Below are 22,848 nucleotides of genomic sequence, written 5' to 3' on the forward strand. Positions count from 1 at the left end.
AAATAGAAATATCAAATCAGCACAACAAAATGAATTTGGAATTAGATCTAATGTATATAAATATCTGATATAAGATCTAAAGCAAGTTTTTCAAAGCAGGTAGGTAGAGAGGAAGATTCTCTATTCATACCTCTCTCTAGGTAATCTCATTCAATTCCATGGTGCAGTGTTTTAAATAGAGTAGCTAACATCATGGACACTGGAGCCGGAATGCCTGGGTTTAATTAATAGCCCTCATTACTAGATGGACATGTTACTTAAACTGTGTCTTATTTGAGGAGATACTGTTATAAAACCTGCTTCGTGGGGTTATGTTAGGATTAGATGAGTTAATATATATGAATTACTTAGGCCTGGCTCTGATACATAATATATATTATGTAAGTGTTTAGCTATTCTTACGACATATATATTTTAGATAATGTGTGTGGATTATGCCACACAGAAGAGCAGTTAGGTTCTTGTATGATTTCAAGTTAGAATGAGATGGCTAAAGAACTGTTTCTACTAATTTTATTTGCTTTTTTAAATGCTGTTTTATTTTTAGGGCATTTCTCCCAAAATAGAGTTTTCTACAAGGACAGCCATCAGAGAATGTGTGTTTCTGCATAGAAACAGATTTCTTGTAAGTACAATACAAATCTAGTGATAGAAATGACTGGATTTTTTTTTTTCAAATTTAAAGAATTTTTGCCTAAACTCAGTTTATCAAGTTTACATGAAACTAAACAAGTAGAAACCTGGAAAGTTTTTACTAGGTTTGAATTTCTATAATTCAAACTGTTTGCTCAGCCAGTCATATTAGAGTATGTTTGGTACATGTGTTTGGCAGCATGATGTAGCTGGAAGAAGGGTGATTCAGAAGCTAAAATTACAAATTTGATGTAAGTGGGCTAATTAGCTTTTGTTATTGTTGTTCTATGACATTTACTTGTGATCTTATGAACAACAGTTTCCATCTTTCTTTTTTAAAAATTTAAAAATTTTAGGCTGGGCATGGTGACACTTTGGGAGGCCCAGGCGGGTGGATCACCTGAGGTCAGGAGTTAGAGAACAGCCTGGGCAACATGGTGAAACCCCACCTCTACCAAAAATACAAAAATTAGCTGGGCATGATGGTGTGCGCCTGTAGTCCCAGCTACGGGGGAGGCTGAGGCATGCAAATCGCCTAAGCCTGGGAGGTCAAGGCTGCAGTGAGCCAAGATGGCTCCACTGCACTCCAGCCTGGGTGACAGAGTGAGACTCCGTCTCAGAAAAAAAAATAAATAAATAAATAAGTAAATAATAAAAATAAAATAAAAATTTAGCAATTTTAATTTTTTATGGATACGTAGTACCTGTATTTATTTATGGAGTACATGAGATATTTTGATACAGGCATACAGTGTGTAATAATCACATCAAGGTAAATGGTGTATCCATCACCTAAAACATTTATCCTTTGAGTTACAGACAATCCAATTATATTCTTTTAGTTATTTTAAAATTTACAATTAAATTATTATTGACTATAGTCACCCTGTTGTTCTATCAAATACTAGATCTTATTCATTCTATTTTTTTTGGTACTCTTTAACCATCCCCACTCCCCCTCAGCCCCCAGGACCCTTCCCATCCTCTGGTAACCATCATTCTACTCTCTGTCTCCATGAGTTTAATTGTTTTAATTTTTAGTTCCCACAAATAAGTGAGAATATATAAAGTTTGTCTTTCTGTGCCTGGCTTATTTCACTTGATATAATGACCTCAACTTCCATCCATGTTGTTGCAAGACATAAAAAATAATGGCTGAATAGCACTCCATTGTGTGTATGTAATATAATTTCTTTATCCATTCATCTGTTGATGGACACTTAGGTTGATTCCAAATCTTGGCTATTGTGAATAGTGCTGCAGTAAACATGGGGCCATCTTTCTTTTGCTGAGGCTGATGCTCAGGTTGTATTCATGGTCCATCTTTGGTAAGCGTGAGGGGTCTTAGGACATCCATGTGTACTACCTCAATTTTACTCTCTCCTTCAGTCCTAGTGTCTCCCTCACCCCAGTTTCTTTCTGTTTTGCTTTTACCTTATTGCATATAATGTTGTCGCCACTTAAAATCCCTTCTAGAACAAGATGGAGAAGGAATAAAGGTAGTTTGTGAAGCTTCTCCAAATACTTTGGGACAGGGTAGAGTAAAACCTGTAAGTGAAACAAAATGCTTATCCCAGATCTCATATATGTTCCTAGAAAAGACCTTGAAAATGTGGGCTGTATGTTACAGAATACTTAATGAGAAAGAAAGGCCAATAATCTGTGCAAATCTATCAAAACTCTCAGCATAATAACTCATATAATGGGAGACCAATGATTAATTTTAAGGAAGGCATTATCTGCTTTTTAGTTTTGCCTTATTTATCCTCTCTTCTCTCCAATTTATTTGTGATGTGTTCCTAGCAATTTTTCGTGTTTCTTTCTCTTCCATTCTACCATTTTAATACTGTTTTAACTTCCTAGGTCTTCCTTTCAGTGTTAACTTTTTAAACAAATAGTTTCATTGTTTTTTTTCTTGAACTCCTGGCCTCAAGAGATCCTCTGCGTCAGCCTCCCAACATGTTGGGATTACAGGCATGAGCCACCGCACTCAGTCTGTTTTTTTTTCTTTCTTAAAACAGAAGTATCACTTTATTTTAGAAAATTAGAAAACAAAGATAAAAAAGCAAAAAGGACCCAAAATTAAAAAAACCTGTCTCATTCTTGCCATTTAGAGATCAGCATTTTTTTTTTAGTATATTCTGTACACACATCACACTTTTAAAAAAGATTGAGATCACGCTGCATTGCATATTATTTTGTACCCTTCTTTTTTTTACTTAATTTATCATAAACATTTTCTCATGTCCTCAAGTATTCTTGTGCCAGACAATTTTTCATGGCTTCATAGTATTCCATTGTATGGAAGTACTATAATCTGTCTGGCCATTCATTTTCCTTTTGTTGAGCACTTAACTGATATATCAGGCAGGGTCCAGTCAGGAAACCACACCAAACTTGTGATTGTAACAGAAAGATTTAATTTTTAAAAGTGGCTAAACAGGGGTTGAAAGAAAGACTGAAAGATAAAAGGGGAACACTGAAATGAGAGAGTAACTGCAGGAAGCAGCTTCCACCCCTAGGGCTGGGGAAACAAAGGGAAGATGTTGGGTCAGCAAGAACACTTAAAGAAGTGTTAAAGAAGGGATTGAACAGAAATGGGACCCAGACCTCTGGAGAAGGGCTGCTTTCCTGGATGCTTCTTCAGGAATTCGAAGGTGGGACTCTGATGAGCTGGGACTCAGATCTCAAAGGAGGGGCACTGCTCACTGCTGGTGCCACAAGAGCTTGGAGGAAGGTTCCTGTGGGTCTAGACTCAAATCTGAACAGGCAGCTCTGGCCAGCTGCTGCTGATGTGTCTGGAGGGGTGCATTGGGGCTAGTCCTGGCCTAATAGGGGAAAGGCTATAATCTGGAGCCATTTGCAGCTGTTAAGGCGAAGAATGGTTGCAGGAATGATGCTAACAGGAATAGAATGCAAAACTGGAAGTAGCCAGTCACTGTATCTCCTCCAGCCTTGCACTTTCTCTAGCACCTTCCAGTGGCAGAGCCTACAGAGATCAGCTGGAAAAGCAAAAAAGGGAGTTTGTAGAGTCCCTGGACCAGTATTATGTAGCTGAGATGGATTTGCAACTGAGCGCAATTGCTTACTCACCAATACAGTTGCTTTCTAACTTTTAAACTATCATAAGCATTTTTGTAGCTATACATATAGCCATAGTTATTTACTTATAATACATTCCTGGAAGTGAAATTGCTAGACCCCTGTATGTGTCAAATTCTCTATTCTCTATGTATTGGAGGTGTCTGACACTTTCTAACTTCCCCCTATTATAAATAAATCTCATTGTTAATTAGTTGAATACATTATACTAGCAAGTTATAAATACTACTGATGTTAAACTGAACAGGAAAAAAATTAGAGAAATGTCCTTTCTTATGTTTATGTTTTATAAATCTGAGGTGTGCTATCTTTGACCTTAATTTTTAAAAATTCAATTAAATACAGTTATAGTCTGATTGAATTTTCTTTTCTTTCTTTATTTTAAAAAATATTCTTTTTTTGTTTATTTCAGGAAGAAAGACAGAAGTCACGAAGGCCTTTATCTACATCACATGAACCAATATTTCCCTTAAATACTATAAAGATGAAACTAAAGGAGAATAATCTCAACAGACTTCCCAAAGGCATGCAAGCCCGGGCGCCCTCTCCGTATTCTACCAGGCATTTCTTCCAGGACCAGCCAGCTCAGTTGAACCTTGGAAATAATTTCAAAATCTCTGGGGGAAGCAAGCCTCCATTTGTTGTTAGACATGTGAGCCTAAAATTATTTTTTAGAGTATTTTGCAATAGTGAGGATATGGATGAGGGTGGAATAAAGGAAGGTTGAGCTATAACAACAAATGAATAATATTAAATAAAAAGGTACTTTGAATTGAATAATAATTGTGATTAAATTATGTTCATTTCCTAGATCATTGTCAGGAAGCCCCTAGAAAGGTACCTTATACAGGGGACTTGCTCAGTAAATGTCAGCCATCCCTATTTTTAATTTTTGAAAATTATTAACAGAGTATAATGCCTACACATGATAACTTGCCATTATCTTGAAGAGTCAATGAACTGACAGAGGTTGAAAATGCATAATGAAGGTTGGCACGCACTCTGTATCAATCCAAAACTAAAGCTTCATCGGTTTTAAAGAAAACTACATGAGTTTTATTAATGAGATTGGTGCTTAGTGGCCATATGTTGAAGAGCCAGAAAAGTTTTGTTTGCAGGAAGAAGCAATGTTGTGCGATACTCAAAGCCCTTAATTAAAGTCATCTTAGATTTTGTCCTCAGGTAGTGGTAGGCAAATTTAGTCACACTAGTTCTCTTAGTCTCTTTACATTTTTTTTTTTTTTTTTTTTTTTTGGAGACAGAGTCTTGCACTGTCGCCTAGGCTGGAGTGCAGTGACACAATCTCGGCTTACTGCAACCTCTGCCTTCCATGTTCTAGTGATTCTCCTGCCTCAGCCTCCTGAGTAGCTGGGATTACAGGTGCCCACCACCAGACCCGTCTAATTTTTGTACTTTTAATAAAGACAGGGTTTCACTATGTTGGTCAGGCTGGTCACGAACTCCTGACCTCAGGTGATCCACCCACATCGGCCTCCCGAAGTGCTGGGATTACAGGCATGAGCCACTGCACCCGGCCTACAGTTTTTTTGCTACTATAAAAGTGATGGAAAACATAGAAAAGTTCAAGAAAAAAATTATCCATTGGCTCACCAGCATAATAAAATCATTGTTTGATTTAATTTGACGCAATTTCTCTGCCTTATGCTTGCATTCATAGGCTTCATTTTTTCCACAAAGTTGTAATTAAACTGTATATACAGATTAGTTTTCCTATATATTCCAATTAACATTACATTAAAAAAAATTCCTGTATTATTTTGTAGTCTACGTGAACACCAGTTTGTGTTCTAATTAATGACTTATTCTCCAGAATGTTAACTATTGATAGTATCATTAAGTTGATATTTTGATTTAAAGTCACCAGTGGTGATGCTTGTGTATTAGGCAGAGACTGTGAAGTGTAGTAAATCTCGAAGTGGAAGTGCTGTTGAGATAACTGTATGTAGAATTGGTTTGTAGGTAAAACAGAGCTGTTTGGCTAGAAACTTCAGAACAGCTATCTACAAAAAATACACAACAGCTGTTGTCTTGGTGGCCTGTGTAATGACATCTGGCAAAAATCTAACAACCAATCTTTAAACATGTAGCCATAAAAATATTGAATTGACTTCATTTATTTCATTTCATTGAAAATATATCTGATGTACTTCATTTGATATAATTATTGTAAAATACAACTTTAGTGCATGCCATTATGAACTAAGTAATCTTAAAATCTTGGTAGATTTCTTAGGGGATTAAAACTTGCTTGATACTTATTTTATTTAACAAATTCTTTTTTTTTTTTTTTTTTTTGAGACGGAGTCTTGCTCTGTCCCCCAGGCTGGAGTGTAGTGGCACGATCTCGGCTCACTGCAAGCTCTGCCTCCCGGGTTCACGCCATTCTCCTGCCTCAGCCTCCCGAGTAGCTGGGACTACAGGCGCCCGCCAACATGCCCAGCTAATTTTTTGTATTTTTAGTAGAGACGGGGTTTCACCGTGTTAGCCAGGATGGTCTCGATCTCCTGACCTCGTGATCCGTCTGCCTCGGCCTCCCAAAGTGCTGGGATTACAGGCTTGAGCCACCGCGCCCGGCCAACAAATTCTTATACAGCTTTTCCTATGTGCCAAAGTCTTTTATCAGTGATTTTACATATTTAATTTTTTTATTTAGTCAGATTTTCTGATGATATGTGATGTTTCCTTAAGTAGAAGCATTAAAATTTAGAAAATCTGATGTTATAAAGACTAAATTCAAGTCAATATATTAAAGTAGAATGAAAAGTAACATTATAACCTGCCTTATTAAAATATTGAAAAACAAAAAGTAAAAATAAAAATCAGCAACTCTATATTGTAGCTATTTGGAAGAGTCCCTAGTTCAAGTATTTTGACCTGTTTGCAGATCATGTTACCCAATTTTTCCTTAGGAAAATATGGTCAGTCACCATAGATAAATAATAACATAGTAATATAGTTGCTATTATTATTTATTATTATTATTTTTTTGAGACGGAGTTTCACTCTTGTTGCCCAGGCTGGAGTGCAATGGCGTGATCTCGGCCCACCACAATCTCTGCCTCCTGGGTTCAAGCGATTCTCCTGCCTCAGCCTCCAGAGTAGCTGGGATTACAGGCATGCGCCACCACGCCCAGCTAATTTTTGTATTTTTGGTAGAGATGGGGTTTCTCCATGCTGGTCGGGCTGGTCTCGAACTCCCTTCCTCAGGTGATCTGCCCTCCTTGGCCTCCCAAAGTGGTGGGATTACAGGCGTGAGCCACTGCACCCGGCCTAGCTACCATTATTGTTTTCTCAAAAATGTAGACACTCAGACCAGAGAGGAATGTGGAAAGTAGAAATGTCATCTTACGGGAATCCCTTGCTGTCAGTGAGGACCCCACTTAGGCCAGCACTACTCATACTGTTTAAGGAATGTGGAACGTTGTCCTATTTTAAGGGATTATGAAATGAAGCTTCACTTACTCTCTTTCTGTGCGGGATCCTTACCAGTTGTTGGAATATAATTTGTGTCTAACTTTAGTTCTTTATGCCAATGTTTAGCCTGTGTCCTCATGTTCTAGCCTCAGTGAAGGAAAAAGTTTCTCCTTTTAGGTGTAACATGTAACAAACTTGGAGACTGTGATCTGGGTGGTTTTCCAGCCTTCTTTTTCCAACCTATGTAATCAGTGATTGAGGGGGAGACAGGCATTCCAGTAACGAGGGGAGGGTACTAGAAGCTATAGTGGATTCTAGTCTTATTTCTTTCCTTTACTTTCAGGTGGACAGTGCAAAGCCCTTTGGTGAGAATATTTCAGAGCATCATTTGAGGAGGTCTAGAAGAAAATCTAAGTTTTCAGACTTTCCGTTTCCAACGAGAAGAGGTACTCGAGTTTCTTGTTACTCCTGTACATTTCCCTATGGCAACAAATGTGTCCTGTGTATACTCTTTCATTTTGAGGAATCACAGGTTATGTTCGGAACTGTGGGCCTAATTCTCAAATACTCTCCAGCTGTGGAATTTCCAGGGCAGTGTTCCCATGAAGCAGAGTCAGCTGAGAAGCTTCTGTCTGAGAGTTCCCCTCACCGTTGAAGGGGACCATTCTAAGCGGCGTGCTGAGCGTGCTGTGGTTGCAGTTGTTCCCTGGCTGTTCCCTGGCTGTTCCCTGGCTGGGCTGGGAAAGCAGAGTGCAACTTGTCCTGCTGTGAACCCCTTGCAAAGTCACCATTGATGCCTAACAAAAAGGCTTTCCATTTTTCTGGATGGCAAAAAACAGGAGATTGATGGTGATCAGGAGATGTAACATTTGTTTTATAAGATTTTGTGTCAGCAAGTTGGGAAGCCAACTCTATCTGAAGCAGTTAGATGAAGGCAGAGTGTTTGTTCTTAAACCTTTAGATTTAAGGCCCTTTTGCATTCCTAAATATTATTAAGGAGCCCAAAGAGCTTTTCTTGATGTGGATAATATCAGTAGTTAGCGTGTTAGAAATTAAAACTGGTACATTTTTAAAATATAAGAATAGACTACGGCCGGATACAGTGACTCACGCCTGTAATCCCAGCACTTTGGGAGGCCGAGGCGGGCAGATCACCTGAGGTTGGGAGTTTGAGACTAGCCTGACAAACATGGAGAAACCCCATCTCTACTAAAAATACAAAATTAGCCGGGCATGGTGGCACATGCCTGTAATCCCAGCTACTCAGGAGGCTGAGGCAGGACAATCGCTTGAACCCGGGAGGCGGAGGTTGCAGTGAGCTGAGATTGTGCCATTGCACTTCAGCCTGGGCAACAAGAGTGAAACTCTGACTAAAAAAAAAAAAAAAAAGAATAGACTAGCACACATTCCATTAGCCATCATGATGGTGATGTCATGACATCATTGTAGCTTTTGGAAAACTCCATTGTGCAGTGGTGAGAGAATGGGAATGAAACAGTCAAATCATGTCTTAGTATTATTATGAAAACAGTTTGACCTTGCAGATCTCCTAAAAGGTCTTGGGGACCCCTGGGGGAGATCCCTGGACCACACATTGAGTGTCACTGGGTTAAGGAATCCCTTGTAGGCTTTTGACTGAAATCCATGAATCATGCCAGTAATGAAGGTCGTGTAGGTGAAGATCAGTCATTCCTGAACTTAATCAAAATTCGTAGGCTGGAAAGGAATGGTGGTGGTCCATTCTCTTGCCTGCTGGTAGTACTGGACTTTCTATCTATTGCCATCCCTAACAATAGAGATCTTTATCTTAGGCTTAAAGGTTTACACTTTTAAGGGGCTACTTTTAAGTCTCTTATGGAAACTTAAGCCAGTGTTCTTAGACTGTGGTAGCTGTTTGACAGCAGCTGGCCAAGGACAGAGTACAGAGTTTGAAGCAGAATGTGCTTCATCACCTCTGACATTTAATTTAAATTCTTTGAATTGAAAATCACTCATGTAGCTTATAAAGCAGCATTGTCTTCCCTACTGCAGTGAAATCAGGCAACAGCAAATGTCCTTTCCTGGGGAGGACAAGTTGGGTTTAATGCAGGCTCTATTATGATGGGACTCACACATCACATTGGTCTCGGCCTTTGTCTTTTCTTAATCCTGGCAGGTGGAGAACTAAGGTTCCAGAGAGGTTACAATGTATGTAAAGGTCACACACCAAGTTTTTGGCATACCTACATTTAGAGAAGACATTCAGACCTCTGGGCTCAGATCCTTGGAATCCCTGTAGCTTTCAAGCCAGACCTTTGCTTAGGTCACCTGTCGGCTCATTCATCTAGGCCTAAGGTAGAACACAGCAGTGCTTCTCGAACCTGAATGTGCAGTTGAATCACCTGGGTCTCTTGTTAAACTGCAGATTCTGATTCAGTAGGGCTGGGGTGGAGCTTAAGAGTCTCCTTTTCTAACAGGCTTCCAGGTGATATGAATGCTGCTAGTCTATGGACTGCACTTTGAGAAGCAAGGGAATGACGGCAGGCCCCTCTGTGAAAGGTAGGGCTCAAAACCAATAGGAAGGAGTTTATGAAGCCACAGGAGGAAGGAGGTTATGAGGCCACAGGGTTATGAGGCCACAGGAGGAAGGAGGTTATGAGGCCACAGGGCAGGTTTGTGGCTATAGCTGAAAGGGCCTTAGCATTGCTGACTCCTGCCCAGCTGGGGGTGGGAGAGAAGAGAGCTCCCTATCTTTAGAATCACAGTTTTTAAATAATTCATTCATTGTCTAAAATTTTTGTACTGCTGTAGAATAAATATAATGGCAGTTTTAAGGCTAAATGGTAATAATGAGTCATTGAAACGTCTGTTCCTCTTTCTTCTAGCTTCTTCTCTTGACAGCCTTGCAGCTAACGTAAAGGTAATTTTAGAAGTAGAATTTGTAAAATGATTTACTTCCAGATATCTTATGTCAATTATTGTGGTTTTTCCAATCAGTGGTAGATATTTCTAGTTAGTCTGCTTAGGTGGAATTGCTGCAGTTTAGTGTTTGTATGAAGATGTGCCCGGACACCATGTTATACTTTGCTTAGGGGTTATCCTAAGTAGGAAGTAGGAAGAATTACCAAGGAGGGTGTATGTAGACCCAATACCTACTTTATTGGCAGTGATTTTTATTGCTTTTTCTCTAATCAAATAATTTTACACATAGAGGTGGCAAATCACTTGTTCTTGAAGTTTGGTTTGTCAAAGTGAAGGCTCAAACTTCTGTGTAACAACATGAGAATAGACTTATGCAAAGAAAATGGAATATACTATGCTTCTTATGCCACAGCGCTTAAATATTTTGTTAAAGTTACATTTTTCCCAGACCAATAATCCCTAGTCCTCAGAAATCAAAGTTCAGAGCATGAGTTTATTTTGGTTTGTTAATATATCCCAAACATACAGACTTTTGGTTATTTTTATCAGTCCGAACTCCTGAACATTTTGTCACTAGTCTTCTCTTCTCCAGATCCTCTTCTATTTGCAGGAGATCCCTGGGGCAAATATTCTGGCATCTTAGCCCTAGTTATCTTCCTTGTCTAACCCCACGCCCTGCTCTAAATTAAGCAAACAGAAGCAAAATTACAACTAAATAATGCATATTGTCACTCAGGTTATTAAAGAGCCAGATGAACGGATTGTTTTAAGGAGTGACTCATCATCACGTTTAGATTCAAGTCAGTTTGGAAAGTCCTCATCCAGTAAACAAGGAGATACTGATTTCCACGGGAAAGCTTCATTTGCCACCTACCAGCATTCCAGCTCTCCCGGCCCCTTGGGTCAGCCCCTTCTCAGAGAAAGGTCAGTGGCAAACACCTATCTGTTTGCCTGAGGAGTGCATTGTGGCCTGGCGGGGGTAAAGCTGGGTCATTTCACCAGCTTCCTTTCTTAGGAATATTCAGCTGGTGACGATATGAAAAAATGATTATTTCTTTTAAAATCTACCCAAAAGTCAGAGGCATATCTCAGAATATTTGCTGTAAATGGATAGACAACTAACTTTGACATAGGTACTATTTATCTACCCATTTTTATTTGTCATAAATTTAAAAACTAAACCTTTTTATTTTACCAGTATAAAAATGTTCACCACAGAAAGTTTGAAAATTACAGAAAAAAAAGTGGAAAAAAATTACCCCCAGTCCCACCACTCAAAGACGAATGTGAACATATGGGCATATATTCTTTTTCTAGACATGACTTCTCTGTTTACATTATTTTCACAAACAATAGAAATACATTTGCATATGTCTGGAGAGCAGGCCAGAGAGTAAGAGCAGAAGCCTTTATTTGCCAGACGGCACTCTCTAGTAGGGTAAGTAACCACTGGTTCACTTGGGTCTGCCTGATTTTAGACCTGAAAGTCCTGCATTCTGGGAATTCCTGGAGTCTTAGGCAAACCAGGACAGTTGGTTACTTTGACTTCGGGGAAGTGGCACTGAAAAGAATATTTGTAAGATTGTTGTTTTGAATGAAGGATATGCCAATCTGCTTTTCTCCGCATTATTAGTGACGAGAATAAGAAGCCAACTCTGCACAGCAAGATAACACAATTACTTACAAAGGCACTCAGAGTAAATATATCCCAGAACTACAGTGGCCCTGCAATTTTTACAGGAATTATATTAACTTTGAGGTAGACTAAGAAAGTGGCATCCATTCTTAGTGTTTTTCAGAAATGACATAATAACTCTATATTCAAATGTTAAATCATGGATTTGAGGAAGTCAGATCAAATATTTTAATAAAATCCATTAATGTATGGCAAGCTTTTGATTAGTTACTTTATTAGAAGAAAATAATACAACATAGATTTTTAAAAAACTGGCTCTGGGCTGGGCGCAGTGGCTCCTGCCTATAATCCCAGAACTTTGGGAGGCCAAGGCAGGTGGATCACCTGAGGTCTGGAGTTTGAGACCAGCCTGACCAACATGGAGAAAGCCTGTCTCTACTAAAAATATAAAATTAGTCAGGCATGGTGGCGCATGCCTGTAATCCCAGCTACTCAGGAGGCTGAGGCAGGAGAATTGCTTGAACCCGGAAGGCGGAGGGTGCGGTGAGCCGAGATGGTACCATTGCACTCCAGCCTGGGCAACAAGAGCGAAATTCTGTTTCAAGCAAACAAACAAACAAACAAACAAACAAAAACTGGCTCTGGCACACAGAGACAGGTGGTCAGAGACACACTTATACCTCTCTGTGCCTGGCCTCCGTCCCCTCCTGTCTTATGCTTTTGCCACCAGCCTGGAATTCAGCAGACTGGCAAAACACAGGAGGTTATCCTGGATTTAAAGACTTGTAGAGGATTGATTTTGAATGAAGAGTGGAAAGAACTTTCAATTGGCAGTGGTCAGGAGATGTGGGCTCTAGCGCTCATGTGTCTCTAAGTGCTAGGTGATTTCACACAGCTACTCAACCTATTTTTTTAATTAATTAATTTTTTTTTTTTGAGATGGGGTCTTGCTTTGTCATCCAGGCTGGAGTGCAGTGGCACAATCACAGCTTACTGCAGCCTTGACCTCCCCAACCCAAGCAATCCTCCTGCCTCAGCCTCCTGAGTAGCTGGGAGTACAGGTGCACACTGACATGCCCGGCTAATTTTCATATTTTTATTTTTGTAGAGATGGGGTCTCACCGTGTTGCCCAGGCTCTTCTCAAACTCTTGGACTCAAGCAATTGTCTTGGCCTCCCAAAGTGCTGGGTATAGGCATGAGCCACTGTGCCTGGCTTCAACCTTTTAAACCTCAGTTTCCTCATCTTTAAAATGGGTGTGATGATCAAAGATCCATCTGCATACAGCCACAAAGTGCTTCTCAGCTGCCAGAACTGGGGATAACCCATGGTTTTTGTCTCTGTGCCTGGTATCTATAACACCTCCCAAACTCCTTAAAATCAGTACAGCAAGCTTTTGTGAGAGACTGTATTGAGCATGCTGTTATTGGGCAACTGTTGTGGGCAATGGACACCATCATGGCACGTCTCTGCTTTCCACTGGCTCACATACTAGACAGGAAGGCAGACATACCCCCATGTCACTGAATACAAGATAGATTGTGGTAGGCACCTAACAGAAGTACAATCCAAATGCAGGGGAAAGACAGAGTGGGAGGAAATCAATTCCATCAGGAGAGAGATCTGAGAAGACCCCTTTTCTCTTTAAATACGTGTGAGATGGTTTATGCATTCATTCAGCCAGCCTTTCCTGAGTGTCTTTATGCAGCAGGCCAGCAATTCTCAACTCTGGCCAACAGAAGAATTGCCTCATGTTTACTGAGTCAAAGTCAATTGGGATTGGAATTGAGTATGTGGGTGGGGAGCACATGAAATCTGTGGTTGAGAAGGAAACCAGGATTGATACTCAATCTTCTAGGCCTGGAATGGGAACACTAACATTTAAGACATTTCTCCTGATGTCTGAAAACTTGCAACCTAGCAGAGGATATAAAAAATGATAATAATAATAAAAAAGAAGTATGCAAAGAGCTTTCTACAAAGCAGCACTTTGTGAATAGTGTGGAACAAAAGTTACTGGAGTATAAAGAAGAAGGGTAGTACTTCTGGAGTGTTTTATGGAAGAGGTGATGCTTTCATGTGGCCGTGAGGGGAGAAGATTGGATTATGATGGGGTTCATAGAGGTGAGTGATGGGAGGTGGGAGGCAGGGGCACTGTCAGCTTCTAGCAGTTAGAGGAGTTTGGGAGAAAGTTGGTGCCAGGACCCAAAGGTTTGAGGGGGACCTTTGTTGGCTGACCTAAGGAGTTTGGGCGTTGCTTGGAAGGAGTGAGGAGCTCTGTGACGTTAGTCACGGGAGTTGGCACAAGTGACTTTAGAAAGATGAGTCTTAGCTGCAGACCAGAGTTTTATTGGCCATCTCTGATGAGGCAGCAAATTCTCTGTGCCCAAAGTCTCTCTAAACTGGTAACTTGGGACCTAGTTGGACTATGAGTTTGTAAATAAGGCCGTGATTATCAGCGACAAAGAACAACACAGCCACAGAAAGGCCATCCAGTTTGCCCATGGCTGTCCTGGTTTTAGTACCAAAAGTTTGCATCCTGGGAAACCCCTGAGCCCCAGGTAAACCAAGACAGCTGGTCACCTTCACACTAGAGAAGTGGCTCTGAAGATAATATTTTAAAAACAGTTCTTTTGAATGAGGGATATGCCCTTCATATCCTTGCAGAACACATTGCCCGTTGGCTTTAGAGTGATCACCACGGCAGATTCCTGGGACACTGGGGGTTGCCAGCGCTGTGTCTCCACTCACTCAGTGTTCTTTTCACACCAGCAATATCAGGACCACTCTTTCTCTGTGTCCAGTTCACAAGGGTGCATGAGAATACCTGTTGCGTTTCTGCTAACTTAATACTGAAGTCAGTAAGGATCAAGGTCATAAGGATGAGTTGGGAGACAAATTTTGGAGTGAGAGTCAACTCAAGGTTTTAATAGACAAGGTAGAAAACACTTTATAAGAGTGAACAATGGGAGTACTAAAGGAGGGAGAAACACTGCCAAGCCTGTTCCCTCTATCCACCATCTGAATAGTGTCATGCTCCTTCAGCACATCCTCTGTCTCCACATTACTCGAGGAGAAGGTAGATCCCATGGAGAAGGCCGTAGTAAAGGCACAGCGCTGCTCCCATCTGTTGACTCATCATTCTCCCAGATCTTCAAATGTAAAATAAATTGCATGTAACAATAATGGTAACAAATGTAAGAGTTGCTTTGGTACTGGTTACTCTAGACCTATGAAAAAGAATTTATAGTATCTAGCTGGTGGCTGTTTTTAAATGCTAGCTTCGTTTATAGCTTCAACATATTTCTATTCCTTCCTCTTAAACATTCTTAGAGAAGGGCCAAGCGTGGTGGCTCACACCTGGAATCCCTGCACTTAGGGAAGCGAGGGGGGTGGATCACTTGAGGTCAGGAATTCAAGACCAGCCTGGCCAACATGGCGAAACCCCGTCTCTACGAAAAATACAAAAATTCGTTGGGCTTGGTGGCGTATGCCTGTAGTCTCAGCTACTGGGGAGGCTGAGGCAGGAGAATTGCTTGAACATGGGAGGCAGAGGTTGCAGTGAGCGGAGGTAGCTCCACTGCACTCCAGCCTGGGCAACAGAATGAGACTCTGGGTCAAAAAAAAAAAAAAGTTCTTAGAGAAGCATAGAAATAATGTTTGTAGTCTTAAACATGGGCAGTGCTTTAGGTGGTGCTTCCATTTACTATGAGTTGTTTTCTTGGGTTGGCAATGGATTTGTGTAGATCCATTCATACTGTTGGTCTTGTCTCCCTGGAAAAACCAGTGGGACATGCTTGTCACAGAGAGAGGTGGAATGGAGGCCTGGATGTGGGCTGGAACCAGCCAAGCAGAAGGGCAACTGCACAGGGCGGTCATTCATATGGTAGCCATAGTAACAACTAGATTTCCAGATGTTCCTGTTATTTCCAGTGTTTACCATACATTAATTAAAGAGAATCATTTTTTCTTTTTCTTTTTTTTTGAGATAGAGTCTTGCTATGTTGTCCAGGCTGGAGTACAGTGGCCCTATCTCAGGTCACTGCAACCTCCACCTCCCAGGTTCAAGCAATTTTCATGCCTCAGCCTCCGAGTATCTGGGACTACAGATGTACCACCACCACACCTGGCTAATTTTTTGTATTTTTAGTAGAGATGGGGTTTCACTATGTTAGCCAGGCTGGTCTGGAACTCTTGGCCTCAATGATCCGCCCGCCTCAGCCTTCCAAAGTGCTGGGATTATAGGTGTGAGCCACTGCGCCTGGCCCCAAATGGCTATAATTCTTTGCGTGTTTTTAGAAAACTGTATCTGTGCCTTTCATTATCAAATTGCTATGTACACTTTTAGCTTAGTTATACCTCAGACTTTAGGATCTGGTAACCATCCCCCTCCTGAATATGAATGGATGGATGAATGAATGAATGAATGAATGAGAGAATGAGTTCAATCACTCAAGAAATATTTATTAGCTGCTTACTGTGCTATTCAGTTCCTACTCTGCCTTGGGATGAGCTATTAAACAGAGTCTCAGTCTCAATTTCACTCTAGGAATAAAGACCACCATTAACCAAATAATGGCAAAATGTCCAGTGGTGCAAATGGTATTAATGAGGTATAGATAAATGAAACTGCAAGTGCGTATAACAGAGCAGCTGACCTCCTCTACAGGAGAGGGGTCAGAAAGGACTTTGCTGAGAACTCAACGATTGAACTGAACTCTGAAGGGTGGGTAGGAGTTAATAAGAGTAGTGAGCCCCTAGGGTTGGGAGGCAGAAGAGGGAACAGTGTTGCCAAATGCCTATGGAAGGTAGAAAATGCTCTATGTTTGGGGAACTGAAAGAGACTGTCAAACCTATGGTTCAGTTTGGAGTCTGGGTGGCCTAAAGTAAATGAGACATAAGATAAAGTCCTGGTGGTAGGAAACATCCAGGATTGGAGGCTGGGTGTAGTGGCTCACACCTGTAATCCCAGCACTTTGGGAGGCTGAGGCAGGAGGATCACTGGAGTGCAGGAGTTTGAGACCAGCCTGGACAGCATAGGGAGACCCTGTCTCTACAAAATATTTAAAAGTTAGCTCCGCATGGTGGTGCATACCTGTAGTCCCAGCTATTTGGGATATTGAGGTGGGAGGATCCCTCGAACCCAGGAGTTTGAGACCAGCCTGGGTAACAAGACCCTATCTGTTAAAGAAAAAAAAATAGCCAGGTATGGCAACATGTACCTAGTTGGTCCTCTCTACCTGGGAGGCTGAAGTTGGAGGATTGCTTGAGTCCAAGAGTTCAAGGTTGCAGTGAGCTATGATCATGCAATTGTACGTTAGCCTGGGTGATAATCTCTCCCTAAAACAACAACTACTGGGATTAAATTTTATATTAAAATTTTTTGGATCTAAATTTTATATTAAAAATTTTTGGATTAAAATTTTAAATGTAAAAGTAGGGTTTGTTCATGGGAGAAATATCTGAAAAACACAGGAAAGTACAAAGAAGAAAATAATCACTCATAGCCACATAGAGAAACAAAAAAAATTCTTAACATCTGAGCAGTTTTTATTTCCCAGTGCTTTTCCTATGGTTAGTTTAAGAAAGACATTGAAATCACACTATGTTTACCATTTTGCATGCTGCTGTTTTTTATTATAATTAAGTTTTAAATATCAATCCATATTGTCATGTGCTTTAAGTGTCCTTTTTAGTAGCTGCTTAATATTCTACCCTGTTCCATCTGCTGAGCAGGTTCCATCCTGGTTCTCAGTCCACATGGAAGAATATCCATGAGAGGGTATGCAGTCTTCTAACATCCCACAGAGCGCAGCAGCACCAAAACAAGGTTAGACTTTCTTATAAAACTAGATCTTTGCTCACTAAATAATATGGGAACAGGGACCTACAGTCTAGTCGGGGAGACAGACATTAATCGAATAACCACAGAAATAAGTGGAAAATTGTGAGGCTTACCAAGGAGATTACCTCTTGTCCTGAGGGTGAATGGTAGCGGATATTTGACATGGCTGGGAGTCAGGGCTGGCTTCCTGAGGATGAGACAGTGGGGCTTGGATCCAATGGAGAAGTAGCAGCTAATTTGGTGCACAGCACTCATCAAGCAGAGGTCCTTTCAAAGGACTGAGAGAAGACAGGCTAACTGGCCCACAGAGCATTCCTTTCCCCTGCACACATGAATCCCAATCCAGGGAAGAATACAGTTGTGTGTGTGAGCTATGTAAGGCCACAACATGGAAGAAAGTTGTTCTAAGATTTAATAAGGTGGTTTTGGCTGTATGACTTTTACAGGGGTATGGGGAGTGCTTCTGATTCATTGGTAGGTATTCCCAGTACTTTGTCACTGCTTCAGACACACAGCTAAGTGGCCGTTCACCAGCTCAAAAGAATTCAAACATAGGACAACAGTGCCCCCAGTGGCTGAATTTAATGATGCCATGTAGTTGAATTAGACATCTTGACTTATTAAATACCGTCATATGCTAGATTTGCAGGATGACACTTAAAACTAAATGTTGTTTGCCCTAACCATGAGGGTAGTGAATTACTTTACTTCTTTTCTGCAAAGTCATTGGCTTTAACAAAGGCCTGGTTTGGGGCTCAAATCTATAATCCTAGTACTTTGGGAGGCTGAGGAGGGAGAATCCCTTGAGGCCAGGAGGTTCAAGACCAGCCTGGCAACATAATGAGACCTCGTCTCTACAAAAAAAGAAAGATTCTATATACACACATATATAGTGAGCCCCATATAAGGGCATAAATGGGATGCACAGACCTCCTACATGCAAAACTACACATCTGGGTATCATCTGTCTCTATTATGTTATGGGTAACATAATTGCTGGATTTGTTTTTATTGTAGGAAGATTCTACCTCTGAAGTAAATTATATCATTGAAAGACCAAGCTACCCTCTGAAGAAATACCCACTGCATGAACAGAGATATTTTTAAGCTACTGTCTTATGTAAGTAAGCAGCTTAAGTGCTTCTCCTTATCTTGGTTTGCTAAAAAGAATTCCAGTTTCCTCCTATCAATATGAAGTAACTAGAAAGTGTGGAGGACAGGAGACTTGGAGGAGACCCGAGAACCGCGTTCTTCCCTTGCTGTGTATGATAACGGCAATGCACGTGCCTTCCAGCTCTCTTGCCGCCTCTTGTAATCATCTCCCCTGCCCGCCACATCACCCTTTATCTAATAAACTTTCTGGCCTTCTTTCAGCTTCTTGAACACGGAGCTCTTTCCTGCCATGGGGTCTCTGCGCATGTTGTTTTCTTCATCTGGAATATGTCTTCCTGATTCTGCCTGGATAACTTCTATTTGTCCTTCCAGGCTCATGATTTTCTATGACACGACACTCCCTCTTTCTGTAATGTGTACCCTTTAGTACACGGCATTTTTCCTTCATAAATTATGACACAGTTTCTTATTATATTTTTATCTGGGCTGATTGTTTAAAATCTGTCTCTTCTACTGGAATGAAACCTTTATGAGATCAGAGAATCTGTCGCTGTTGCTCACTGCTTTATACCCAGTATTTAGTGCCGTACAATGGAATCACATTTAACTTTTCAAACACATGTAGTAGGTGTGTGCACCGAACAAGAATCTGCCTACCTACCTCCACCCTGCTGCTGTCCCTGTATCACCTGACCCTCCACAATGGTTGCTGCTCAGTAAAGAGGGTTTTTGTTTTTGTTTTTGTTTTGACATGGAGCTCTGTCGCCCAGGCTAGAGTGCAATGGCGCAATCTTGGTTCACTGCAACCTCCACCACCCGAATTCAAGTGATTCTCATGCCTCAGCCTCCTGAGTAGCTGGGATTACAGGTGCGCACAACCACACCCAGCTAATTTTTGTATTTTTAGTAGAGACGGCATTTCACCATGTTGATCAGGCTGGTTTCAAACTCCTGACCTCATGATCTGCCTGCCTTGGCCTCCCAAAGTGCTGGGATTACAGGCGTGAGCCACCGCGCCTGGTCGCAGTAAAGAGTTTTTATAAATGTATGTAGAATATGCATTTATTATGAATGCTTGTAACAAGGCAACTCTAGAATTCAGATTTGTGGCAAGTAGTTAGCCACATTGTGGGCATCATCGTTTCTCATATCTTCTTTTCTTTTCCATTCAAGCCCAGAATAATAATCGCTCTTCCTTATGACATGCGGCCTGAGTGCTGAGACTAGTACACATACTTCACATGTATTAAACAAATTCATATCTAATTCTCAGGACAACTCAATGAGATAGGTACTGTCATTAGTTCCATCTTACAGATAGGAAAACTGAGGCATAGGTTAGGTCCCTTGCTCAAGGTGACATGGCTAGTGAATGGTGGAGCTTTATTCTCTTAACCACTACATTCTATTGCATTTTCAAAGCTAGAGGGTAATCATACATGGAAATCCATGGGGAGAAAGAGCAGATGTGTGAAGGAGGGCCCTTTGGAACCCAAGCAGAGTTCGTGGGCACTGCCTTCCGAAGGCTCCCACTAGGATCCTATAGCTTTGTACTGTGTAGTCCTCATGTCAGCAGGATCAGAATAATTATGCGTCTTTCTAAACAAGAAAGGAGTGTGGGATGACCTGCTAAGTTTTCACTGTAGTCAGGCTCCTGAAAGTCTGGTTTGAGGGTCGTGCATGCTTTACAGAACAAGTTGGCTTGCCCTAGGAATGGCCAGGGCTCCCCACCTTTAGCACAGAGGAATGTGCAGGACAGCTCAGTAATCGCCCATTCTGCAGCCTTCTTCCTTAGAACGTTCTGCTTGCTAGATTAAAGGACGGATTCTGGGCCATTTACTCTCTGGTTACCAAAATAATTGCCATCTAGGCAATTATTTAGGTGGTTATACAGAACATAGCCCACTTGATTATCAAATGCCAAATTACATTGAATTCCAGCATGGGTAATATCAAGTTACACAGAGCCCTGAACCAGCTGATATGTGGACACTGATGTGGGGGGATAGAGAGAAGGTAAGAAAAGAAAAAAAAAAACATGTCAATACTGTCTTGGAAAATAGGTTTCCCACGTAACAGGAATTCCCACCCAGTGGTTTGGCGTACACTGAGAATGCCTTCTCTGGAAGTCTCCATACCATCCTCCCTGACCCTGCTTCTTGAGTCATGGATTCCTGGAGAGGCTGGGATCCTGGAGGGTCATTTTAGTGCAGCTTTAGTGATTGTGAAAAACCCAAGTGACTCTGGCTAGTCTTAAGCAAACGGGGCGTTTATTTGAAAGATGCTGAGCATCCATCTCAGTGAGTCCAGGAAAGATCCAAACAGGCAAGATCAAATAGCTAGAAGAGGACAGCCAGAGCCACTCCTGTGGGTTGGGAGGACAGACCCCAGGCAGGAGGCATCCCCTACACACAACCCAGTGGCTCCCACTGCGTGTCCCAGTCCCGGCTTTTCTTGAGGACTCTCTTCTAATGGCAGCACCAATTCCCATCTCTCCCCTTTTCCATATCTGTTTCACTGCCAGGTCCTGGCTCCCCAGTGATCTCGAGATCCCAGGGAGATGAGAAAGTAGATTCTTACCACAAAAAGTTCAGGATTCTTGAGCCAAAACGAGTCCAATTGTCTGACCACATAGAGGGAGGGAATGGGTGGAAGAAATGGGTTGAAGGGATTGGAATACATCTATTTCTGGATCTTTTGGGACTTGGTACTTTTGGTATAAACAGAGTATCCCTTAAATACTTAAAATTGGTGAATTTTGCCACACAAAAAACAAACATCCAAAAAACCAAAAAAAAAACCTCCCATGAAGAAACCCCTCAGATTATCCCTAGTTCTCTTGGAAGGCATGATTGCCATGACATCACGGCCCCCAGTGTGCAATGCCAAATTACAGAGCAAGACTCCATCAAAAAGAAAGAAAAGAAAGGAAAGAAAGGAAGAAAGGAAGAAAGAAGGGAGCGAGGGAGGGAAGGAAGGGAGGGAGGGAGGAAGGAAGGAAGGAAGGGAAGGAAGGAAGGAAATTTGTTCAGTAGAATATAGTTGATTGGAACATGTTTAACAACTCAACTGAATAACACCTATTTTGGCACATTTACTATGTAGCAAGGACTGTGCTAACTCTTCACAATAATAGTAAGAGGTAGATACTCTGTCATCATCCTGATATTTTACAAAGATGTCAGGTTAATTGCCCAAGGTCGCACAGATGCTCACTGGGTTATTCTGTTGTGGGAATCCAGGGAAAAGGCTCAGAGACTAAGTGATCCCAAGGCATAGCTACATGCCAAGATTGGGGTAGTATGACATTATCTTTTTCTCCTTACTTGTATTGATTGTTTGCCTTTTTCTCAATACCACATGTAGAATGTGATGTTTCAAATTTTGCAGGGGAAATTAATGAAAGCTTAAGGAGGATCATGAAGAGCTCACTCACTGAGACAATTGAAGCATCCTTAAAGAAATGAACACTTTTTGTTGTCTGTGTTGAGTCACTGATGTCTAATCCCCTTTAAACCAAACCCTGTACTCAGTCTTTTGTGCCCAGGTAAGAGTTGTTGATTAAAGTGTTTGCTGTTTGGGGGCTCACATTTTCTTGTCAAGCTGGAAAATTTGTGTTTTTGCATGTTTGTTTTGAACATGAAAGAGAAAGCACTGTAGTTGGATGGCAGGTGCTTATCCATTTGGAAAGCACTTAGAATTCTAATGAAAATGTCAAGATGCCTTTTAAGGTATTCTTCATTTTTGACAGTAAATCTGTTCTTGAAAACTTTTTTTCTCTCTTCCTCCTTCTGAATGCTTCCCCTCTCTCTCTCTCTCTCTCTCTGTATCTCTCAAGTTAATTATATATGAGCTAGAGGAAGTTGCTATTCACAGGAATAACCTGATAAATCCTCCAGGAAAGACTATCAACCTGACTTTCTGTTTTTGGTAGATCCGTTTTTGTTGTTGTTTGTTTATTTCTTAGTGTTAGGCTTGATTTACATGAAGTCCACTAAAAACCTTGGAAAAGAGAGCATTACCTCTGGATAATTCAGATCTTGTTTTAAATGTTGAATTTCTGTGATAAATTTGTAAGAGGAGGCTAGCTCCTTTGGAGTGTAGTTTAAACTTCTCCTTCTGTTTCCTACTCCTTTGTTCCAGCAATTCTTTGTAAATTTAGATGAGGAAAAAAACCTTCCTCA

The 22,848-nt window shown here is 41.1% G+C and overlaps 1 protein-coding gene across 4 annotated transcripts in view; it reads left to right on the forward strand.

Moving 5' to 3' along the window:
- Positions 1-22,254, forward strand: part of SPATA6L (spermatogenesis associated 6 like) — a 60,699-nt gene extending 38,445 nt beyond the window's left edge. For all 4 annotated transcript variants that reach the window (XM_055294325.2, XM_063609198.1, XM_063609200.1 and 1 more), the window contains 8 exons: positions 548-625; positions 4,148-4,387; positions 7,514-7,616; positions 10,035-10,069; positions 10,808-10,995; positions 17,443-17,536; positions 18,569-18,671; positions 22,055-22,254. In XM_055294325.2, the coding sequence (XP_055150300.1) occupies positions 548-625; positions 4,148-4,387; positions 7,514-7,616; positions 10,035-10,069; positions 10,808-10,995; positions 17,443-17,536; positions 18,569-18,658 (828 nt within the window). In that variant the 3' untranslated portion in view covers positions 18,659-18,671; positions 22,055-22,254. The remainder of the gene's footprint in view (positions 1-547; positions 626-4,147; positions 4,388-7,513; positions 7,617-10,034; positions 10,070-10,807; positions 10,996-17,442; positions 17,537-18,568; positions 18,672-22,054) is intronic.
- The last annotated feature ends 594 nt before the right edge of the window (positions 22,255-22,848 follow it).

Source organism: Symphalangus syndactylus, chromosome 9 (genome assembly GCF_028878055.3).
Source record: "Symphalangus syndactylus isolate Jambi chromosome 9, NHGRI_mSymSyn1-v2.1_pri, whole genome shotgun sequence".
NCBI classification, from domain to species: domain Eukaryota; kingdom Metazoa; phylum Chordata; class Mammalia; order Primates; family Hylobatidae; genus Symphalangus; species Symphalangus syndactylus.